This window comes from Argentina silus (genome assembly GCF_951799395.1).
Source record: "Argentina silus genome assembly, chromosome: 6".
NCBI lineage: Eukaryota > Metazoa > Chordata > Actinopteri > Argentiniformes > Argentinidae > Argentina > Argentina silus.
In genome coordinates this window covers 21,971,439-21,981,438 of record NC_139660.1, presented here as the reverse complement: position 1 = coordinate 21,981,438, position 10,000 = coordinate 21,971,439, and the positions used below count along the sequence as shown (strand labels likewise).

The 10,000-nt window shown below is 45.6% G+C and overlaps 1 protein-coding gene across 1 annotated transcript in view; it reads right to left on the bottom strand.

Moving 5' to 3' along the window:
• Positions 1 to 1,662: 1,662 nt before the first annotated feature.
• LOC310806057 (endothelial PAS domain-containing protein 1-like) overlaps positions 1,663 to 10,000 on the bottom strand; it is a 10,945-nt gene continuing 2,607 nt past the window's right edge. The window contains exons 5-9 of the mRNA XM_083672010.1: positions 9,919 to 10,000; positions 8,797 to 8,893; positions 8,372 to 8,480; positions 8,039 to 8,191; positions 1,663 to 6,804 (exon numbers count right to left, since the gene is read on the bottom strand). The exon at positions 9,919 to 10,000 is cut by the window's right edge and continues 439 nt beyond it. Of these exons, the coding sequence (XP_083528136.1) occupies positions 6,653 to 6,804; positions 8,039 to 8,191; positions 8,372 to 8,480; positions 8,797 to 8,893; positions 9,919 to 10,000 (593 nt within the window). The 3' untranslated portion in view covers positions 1,663 to 6,652. The remainder of the gene's footprint in view (positions 6,805 to 8,038; positions 8,192 to 8,371; positions 8,481 to 8,796; positions 8,894 to 9,918) is intronic.

Here is a 10,000-nt window from a genome sequence, read left to right as displayed (position 1 = left end):
GGTAGTCTATGGAGGTGTATGGTGCCTTGGTAGTCTATGGAGGCGTATGGTGATCTGGTCGTCTATGGAGGCGTATGGTGATCTGGTAGTCTATGGAGGCGTATGGTGCCCTGGTAGACTATGGAGGTGTATGGTGCCCTGGTAGTCTATGGAGGTGTATGGTGTCCTGGTAGTCTATGGAGGTGTATGGTGATCTGAGTCTATGCCAGGTGTATGGTGTAGCACATCAGGAGAAAGGCTTTTGTTCTTCCTACAAACAATACAGTACTGGGTTTTTTTTTCTATCATTGCTCTGTAGCACTACCACAAACTCTACAGCATAGGAAAACAAAAAAAATTATGTATTTGAATTTCTAAATGTACTCCAAGGTTTGTCTCTCAAGAGATATGACATGTTAATGATGGGATGTTTCAGAACCCTTAATCCCTTATAAAACAGGCCAGGTCGGTTCTGGGTGCAACAGACGATCATCACCCTCCCGGAGGCCCGAGGAGTGAACTGCAGCTCACCCTGTCCCAGCAGGTTCTTGTCAGACCCAACTGCCTGTGGTGTTTGTCTAGGCCAGGAATACCAGCCACTGCAGCAGGGAGGCACTTTAATATGGATGATTGATATGTGATGTGAAAGGTGCAGTTAAACCGCAGTAAAGAAAACAAGATGCAGCTGGCTGGCCCACAAACACGGGCCCACAGTACAACCAGGGGAGGCTCGTTGGAATGCCTGGAACGGAATGGAATGGCCATGGAATGGAATGTCCTCAAGAATAATGTTTCTCATAGAGCAGAGCTTGTAGGGAACAGCAGAAGAAGTGTGTTTCTCATAGAGAAGAGCTTGTAGGGAACAGCAGAAGAAAAGTGTTTCTCATAGAGAAGAGCTTGTAGGGAACAGCAGAAGAAAAGTGTTTCTCATAGAGAAGGGCTTGTAGGGAACAGCAGAAGAAGCGTGTTTCTCATAGAGAAGAGCTGTAGGGAACAGCAGCAGAAGAGTGTTTCTCATAGAGAAGAGCTGTCGGGAACAGCAGCAGAAGTGTGTTTCTCATAGAGAAGAGCTGTAGGGAACAGCTCAAGAAGAGTGTTTCTCATAGAGAAGAGCTTGTAGGGAACAGCAGAAGAAGTGTGTTTCTCATAGAGAAGAGCTGTGGGGAACAGCAGCAGAAGAGTGTTTCTCATAGAGAAGAGCTGTCGGGAACAGCAGCAGAAGTGTGTTTCTCATAGAGAAGAGCTGTAGGGAACAGCTCAAGAAGAGTGTTTCTCATAGAGAAGAGCTTGTAGGGAACAGCAGAAGAAGTGTGTTTCTCATAGAGAAGAGCTGTGGGGAACAGCAGTCAGATATGATGTCTGGTTCAGTACTGGAGCTAGCTGTGCTCTGAAGGCCATTGACCGTGTTTTGCATCGGCTAACATAAGGAATCTGTTGAGAGGAGAGTTGTGGTTTTGACATTTTGAATCTGTCAACTGAGATGAGTCATCCAATCATCCGTGTCAAAATGTCAAGATGTGTTTTTCATACAGGATGCGACTGAATAAGGCTACATAACCTGGTGGAGGGTATATGAATTTAATGTCATTTTTCATCAACTAACTAATCTATTAGTGATAAAATCTCATCTGTTTTCAGACTCGATTCAGAAGGGAGAGCAGACATAAGAAGACACATCAGCAGTAAGATCAGTATGCTTTAATAAGATATCAGTGCAGACATACAAACTTCGTATTGGGTTAAACTGCCCATACAGTAATAACAATAATAATAATAACAGTATAATAATAATAATATGAATTTAGCGTATTAAAACAAATCATAGGATCATCTAATATAACTATAAGACATCAACATATTTTAATATTTGATAAAAGGAGGACATATCCCAAAGAAATAAAACAAAACAATAACAACCCTCATTATATTTAGTAGCCTATAAATGCTGATATTGTCTTTAAAGAGGACGAGATCTCAGGTGGTTTCAACTCGTTTGTTTTCATTGTTTTCTGTTTTTTGGAGCCCTTCAAAGAGACACAGGATCTACAGCTAAGACTGGTGAGACCTCTCTTCTGCAGCTGTACGTCCGCAACTTCCCCCCAACCTACTCTGATCACATACAGGAGCATGCACACACACACTGCCTACTGTACTGAAGCACACACACACTTGCATACTGTACTGAAGCACACACACGTTGCCCAGAACCCAACGAAACACCAGGAGTGGTCAGATCATTTAAACTATCTTTCAAGGCACAAGGGAAACTCGCCAACTGAGCCACTGCTCATTGTTCTCTCTAAAGAATAAATAAATACATACAAATTATACATCCTTTGATTGATCCCTGTGTTTAATTTGTCTGGGCCGTGGGTGATTTAGCGGAAATGTCCCACATTCCATTCATTTCAGTTCAAAACAACAAACTCACTCCGCCAGATACATTTCCATTAACGTTGAGTTGGAAGCAGTGTTCGGTCTTTGTCAAAATGTACTAAGGTTGACACTAGGCTGGCTAAACTTGGCAGGGTCGTTCCAAGCATGTTTCTGAGAAAGGGAGCGAGAGAGAGAGAGAGAGAGAGAGAGAGAGAGAGAGAGAGAGAAGAGAGAGAGAGAGAGAGATGAGCTGACTACGTGAGTGAAGTCTTTGGAGAGGTCTGCATCAGTGGGCAGGCTGAGCAGGATGTGTCTCTCTCTGTCTGTCACTCAGTGCACAGTGTGTCTCTCTCTCTCTCTCTCTCTCTTCCTCTCTCTCTCTCTATCTATCTATCTATCTACAGTATCTATATATTTCTGTCTGTCTGTCTGTCTGTCTGTCTGTCTATCTTTCTATCTATCTATCTTTTCGCTTGTGTTTCTGACTTTGTGTCGCTACTCCCAGTGTGGGTCTCTATCTTGCAGCTCTGTAGTTGGGCATCTATGTCAGTCTACCAACGATCCTATGAGGAGTTAAAGTGGTCCTCAGTTGGTAGAGCATGGCGCTAACAACGCTTAAGTTGTGGGTTTGAGTCCCGCTGGGACCATATATACTGAAATGTACGCACTCACTGCAATGCAAGTCACTTTGGATGAAAGCGTCAGCTAAATGGCATATATAAAAGTTTCAAACAATGTAAAACTTTGAACAGATTCGACTTTGCATTTGCAGAAAACACATGCTTCCAGCCAGTCGAGGAAAGTGCCTGAGGAGATGAGCATGAACTTGGTTTGAGTTGTTCAGTGTGTATTAGCTTCACTGTCCACCCTCTGCGTCACACTGGACATAGTGTAGCCTGTTCTCCTTCAACAACCTGCAGCCCCATCACACCAACACTCTGTCTGATAGGTCGATGTGGGGGATCCAATAGTCTTTAGCCTTCTAGAACTCTCCGCTAGAACTTCTCTGCTGGTCTTCACCAGGGGTTGGGGCTACACAGGGGTTCTAATCAGGTCTAATAGATCTAGGGGTCTCAATACACAGCTAAACATAGGAGTTGGAAAGGCTAGTGTATGTGCGTGTGTGTGTGTGTGTGTGTGTGTGTGTGTGTGTGTGTGTGTGTGTGCGTGTGTGTGTGTGGGGGGGGGGGGGTATATGTGTGTGCGTGTGTGTGTGTGTGTGTGTGTGTGTAGGGGGGGGGGGGTATATGAGTGTGCGTGTGTGTGTGTGTGTGCGTGTGTGTGCGTGTGCGTGTGCGTGTGTGTGTGTGTGTGTGTGTGTGTGTGTGTGTGTGTGTGTGTGTGTGTGTGTGTGTATGTGTGAGGGGTGTGTGTGTGTGTGTGTGTGTGTGTGTGTGTGTTTGCACAATCTACAATCTACACAACGTACAACGAACATCTGTGCATTTGAAGGGCATAACACTGGGTTGAATCGTCATGGAGACAACCTTAAGGCAATGCTAAGGCACATTATATTGGTCACGAATCAAACTTTAAAGACAATCTCAGCAAGAACACAAACAACAACAGTCAACATCAAAATACAGTGTTAATGAAAGTGGATCCATATAAAGTTGCCTCTAAAAATGCAAGATGGTTACGTGTATGATATCTAAGAAGCACCGTCACTTCAGATACTGTTGGAAGTGATTCATTTACGTGTCAAATTATCGCTTGTTTACAATATCTCAAATGCTACATGTCAAAAGTGGAACTTAGAAAAGAATCGATAACTTTCATATATCTTTTTTTTTTTTGTGGTTTTCTTCTTCTCCTTCTTCTATTTTCTTTCTTTATGTCAAGCGATGAGCAGAACAGTACTGGCCTGCCGACAAATGACCAAATTCATGATACTTTTGCATATTTAGGCTCTGAAAATAAATGCCACTTAAAACCAAAACACAACAAAAGACCAGCACTATGAAAGGAGGTCTAAACGCACAGGAATCTGACCTGCATCTACAGGGTAGATAAGACAAGTACCAAGACACATCAACACTACAACACTATCCTTCACATTATAGTAGCAACAGAGATTCTGTCTTTAAATACATATATGTGTGTGTACAGAGCTAAAGTCACACTTTTAAAGTGGTCACCACACAAAGACAACACCTCTGGAAAAAAAGAGACAGAGAAAGAAAGAAAGAAAGAAAGAAAGAGAAGAGGAAAATTTGAGAACGTTTCTCTCTCAATGTGACTCTGATATGACACTTGACCCCATAGAAAGGCACTTAAGAGTAGGACTACCCCTATGTTGGGGCACACTCTGGAATAACCAATCAACCATCATCATCATCTTCATTCTGGTATAACCAATCAACCATCCACAGACAGTGGCCTATCAGGCACTGAGAGAAGGAACCAGGAAATCACGAGCAGGCACTTATCAAAGTGGGTACAACTAGGTACAGTCAGTGGTGGAAGGAAGGCAGAAGAGAAATGGGAGAGAGAAATACAAATAAACCCAAAACTTTATTTTCAAAATGTATATGAAGCTTACAAGAGGTTATGTTTCATTCAGATTGCAAACTATTGTGTTTGTTAGTGTCTGTGGTGGCGCCTTAAAGACAGACAGAGAGACAGAGGGGGACAGACAGACATACAGGCAGGCAGGCAGGCAGGCAGGCAGACAAACAGGCAGGCAGGCAGACAGACAGACAGACAGACAGACAGACAGACAGAGGGGGAAACAGACAGACAGACAGACAGACAGAGGGAGAAACAGACAGACAGACAGACAGACAGACAGAGACAGACAGAGAGGGAAACAGACAGACAGGCAGGCAGGCAGGCAGACAGACAGACAGACAGACAGACAGACAGACAGACAGACAGAAGGGGAGACAGACAGACAGACAGAGGGGGAAACAGACAGACAGAGGGGGAATGAGACAGAGGGTGAAACAGACAGACAGGCAGACAGGCAGACAGAAGGGGAGACAGACAGACAGACAGACAGACAGACAGACAGAAGGGGAGACAGACAGACAGACAGGTGGAGGGGGAGAGGGAGGGGAGAGAGGGGGGAGCATAAGAAATAATAATATCCCCCTGATAGAGGTTATACAATGGGAGAGATTCAATAGAACTTTAGAACACAAACCAAGATAAAATCTCATGTCTTAATAACAGAAAATAGTCTCATATAACTCAAAATGATACATGTATATAATTTATGAAGATAAAGGTGACAAGAACTGGTGAGCAGCCACTGCTGTTTAATGATACATATAGTGCTGCTTGAAAGTATGTGAACCCCTTGTGTATGTGAACCATCTTACTGACAAAATAAGTGAACCCCCTAGTTGCATTAGTTAAATCAAGTAGGTAAGTAGAATCAGGTGGGTAAATAATTGGGGTACCAAATGAACCAATCAAAGGAGAGATCTTTAGGAAAGAGTTTGGGCGGGATTCTGATAAATAGAGATATGTTTTGTGTTACCCATACAGGTGAATGCAAAACACACCATGCCGAGAGGAAAGGAGATCTCAGAGGACATCAGGAAGAGGGTTGTGAGAGCACATTAGATTTTATAAGTTCATTTCATCATTTATACAAAAATAATGACCATCCCTGTAGGGTTCACACACTTTCAAGCAGCACTGTATGCTGTAGGCTGTGGGGATGGGATGGGGTGGGATGGGAGGGGGAAGGATGGGGGGGATGGAGCAGGTTTGGGATGCGGGGGGGGGTACAACAGAGTTGTGTACTGAGTGGGATGAGGCAGTAGAATGTTGCTAGGCCAGGGTGTACTGGCTGAAGTTGGGCTCTGGTAAGGGTGGCCATGGCTGGGTAGGGGAGGGGGAGGAGGGGGGAGGAACGAGGGAGGGGGAGGAGGGAGGGGGGAGGAACGAGGAGGAGGGTGGGGTAAAGTTAGGGCTATAGGCCTACAGTAGCTTGTTTGGTAAATGGTGTAGAGCTGGGTCTATGGCTGGGTATGGTAGGGTGTAGGGTCTAGGGTAGATGGTATGGTAGGGTGTAGGGTATAAGGTGTAGGTAGTAAGATGTGGGGTGTAGGGCTTAGGGTGTAGGGTCTAGGAGGCCTGGTGTAGGGTGTAGGGTGTAGGCTGCAGGCCATAGGCTGTAGGGTGTAGGCTGTAGGGTCTAGTGTGTAGTGTAGGAGGCCTGGTGTAGGGCGTAGGCTGTAGGGTGTAGGCTATAGGCTGTAGGGTTGGCTGCAGGGCATAGGCTGTAGGCTGTAGGGTGTAGGGTGGAGGCTGTAGGGCGTAGGGTGTAGGCTGTAGGGCGTAGGGTCTAGGAGGCCTGGTCCAGGGCTCTCAGCAGGTCGCTACCCTGCAGCAGGTGGAGGTTGCCTTGCAGAGGGACGTTGACCTCACAGTCGTAGCGAGTGAGCTGGGGCAGGCAGTAGGACTCGCAGGACGTCCCCAGCAGTCGGCTGGCCACGCCTATCCCACAACAAACAATTGACACCGTTAGTAGACAAGAAGTGACCCGAACGAGGACATGGCTTTGAGGAAATCTAATGTCATTCAAAATAGAAACAAGCTTTATTGTCCAACAACTGTATATGACAGAAATGTCGGTATTTTGGTACGCGTGTTTTCGTTTTTTTTGGTATGTAGTTTATGACACATATCAAGAGAGGGAGGTGAGGTCTTTGAGGCAACAGCCAACTGGTGAGGACAACTGGTTGACGATAACTGAGGATCTTTGGGTCATGACGTAAAAGCCTAGACTGGGATTACGACCAAAGAATATTGTTTGTTCCAATCACTTGAGGCCCGGGAGTCTCTAAAAATAGAAGTGAACGTCGTTCTTACATTGTTTCCAAAAATCCCCCCATGGGAATGCTAATATCTTTTCCTTAATCCTTGAAAACCAGGCCAACTGGTTGCTGCCGTACAGGCTTGATCTTTTCTTAGGAACATCGCCATAAAGAAGGGGAGTAGCCTGTTACCCATGAGGTCAACGCCCAGACCGCAAATCCAAACCGTGAAAAAACAAGCACATATTTTGGGCTCTGATGGGGTAAGACAGTTGAACTAAGCTCATGAGGCATTTAGAAGTTATGTTCGTCGAGAATCATTGGCTATATATCAATAATTTAAAAGTCCCAAAATGTATGTACCCAATCCCAGATTGCCCCTTTAACGTTCAGTAGCTGCTTTTCGACAGCAGTGCCTGGTACTAGTGCCAATTGTGTCATAGTAGTGGCAATTCCCACAGTTGGCCTTTCTAGTCCCGCCCTGTATGACCTCCAGTTTGTTTACATTCTGCAGTTCGTGAGGCGGCAAACTATGGAGACACAAGTAGCACAACACATCAAATCCTCTGATTTTCCCCCCCAACAGGTTCTGGTCACTTCAGCACTTTATGACAATTAAATGCCATTGTATTTGAAAAAACACACTTTTCCAATCCATTCCATTATGTTGTTACAGCAAGCTAACTTGGACTATACTTTGCCACCACCAAGTTCGCTAGCCAATTAAAGCACTTGGATGATAGAAATACGCCGCTCTCACTCTGAACCGTGTCCCTAGCCCCGTTTGGCCTCATAAGGACCAGAGGGGTTAGAGAAGGCTAACAAAGACCGGTTTTAAGCACCAAATGGGCCCAGAGTAAGCACCATTGAGGCCCGGGAGTGACTGTGGAAAAGCAACCCCCTCCCAGACTCACCCTCTGTAGTTTTGGGAGAGGGCAGCATGCTGTAGTTGCAGCACTGTTCGGGGAAGGACTTCTTGGGTGCACATACTGAATACTGGGACTTCCTGTGTTGCTGGAGGGGGCTGAGGCGCTGATCGACAACCCCGGGTATCATCACACCTTTATCTGAGAGAGGGAGGGAGGGAGGGGGAGGGTGGGAGGGAGAGAATAGATAGGGAGAGGGAGAGAGAGAGACAGAAATGGCGTTTGTCTTCTGTGTCACTCCATTTTCTCAATTGCTCCTGAAACTCTTTGTCTGTGACTGTGTGAAGTATGTCCCGCTGAGGCCACCGTCCAGTGACATACCTGCCAGGGAGCTGGCGCTGAGAGACCTGTCCATGACGGCACAGCTGTCGTTCCTCATCCTCTTCCACATCATCATCATCTCGGATGGCTTAGACAGGGTGGCGTCACTCTGCAACACACACACACACATGCACGCGCACACACGCAGACACACAGACACACAGACAGACACAGACACAGACACAGACACAGACACACACACACACAAAACCAAAAGCATCAGTATCAGTCGTGAAGCAATGAAGACTTCACCAGTGCTTATCAGATGGGGAGGCTGGTGGAGGTAGAAATCGGAGGACGGAATGAGGACGAAAGGAATGAGGAATGGTATTACAATGAGCCTGTCCTCTGATTTCTACCTCCACCAGCCTCCCCTGCTGAAGGAATATACAGTATCTAGTCCCAGGGGTAGGTTAGAGTCTTACCGCGGCCATCTGTGTGAAGGAGCGTTTGAAGCCGCTGTCTGGGGCCAAGCTGGCTGGACTCATGTCTCTGTAGGCCTGGACAAAGTTCTCCATGGACCTGCAGAGTCCAGGAACAGCACATCAGGCCAACATGACCAAGACATCAAATCACATGACACAACATGACAATGTGATGAAACTCTTAACGGTAAACAACGGTCCTTGTTCCCTAACTGAGGGAGTGTACTTACTGTGAAAGGCTGTTACGTCACAAGTAGCAAAATGTCAACAAAACTGGAGTCACTTGTGTTTTTCCGAGACATTTTTCGAGACATTTTTCGCGTCAGCGTTATGAGAGTTGGTGTGGTTCGCTAAATACCTGTAAACGACTCAATTTACCTATGTCATATCTTTTACTATGTTCATATGTTGGCCAAATTCAATACATATTTAGTGTTTGTTAGTACTGTTTAGATTATAGAGTTTGCTAGCGATTATAACGGTGACGTCGGCATAGAAATATACAATGAGTAGAACGGACATGGTCCCCGTGGCAATTTAGCTCCTACAACCATAAGATGTCCAACATGGAATTGTAATACATCATTGCCATGGTAAACATTGTCATTGCATGTGTAGAACACAGAGAGAAGGTAAAAATTCAGAGGAGGCGCCATACAGTAGCAACGAAGCATCATTCGACCGAAAACACTCCAATGTCTGATGAGTTGAGTTGGTTGTTAATAAAGCTGTGAGCTAAAACTTCCAAACGGTACACCACAAGATGGCCGCCGGTACACCCAGCGTGGAATGTTGATTTGAATGGGGATATCCGATCTACTCATTGTATTTCTATGGATGTCAGTCTCTGAAAATGAAGAGTGTCTCCGGTTCTGTTTACATGTTGCAGTTTGTGACGTACAGATGTTCCAACTCTGTATAGAGTCAGCACACACTGAGGATACTTATAAGTTCTGATGACTCAAAAAACATAATTCTAGCACAATGTCTGAGATCTTTCCTCTAACAAGACAACCATTTACAATGTCTGAGATCTCTCCCCAATCATTCACAATGTCTGAGATCTTCTCTACCAAAACCACCATCCCACCAGTCTCAATGGTTGAGATCTCCCCCCTGTACCTCTGCTTGTGGAGGGGCATCCTGTTCACCGCCACGTTCTGACACGAGGGTCTCCCGCCGGCGCCCATGGGGTCCATCAGGC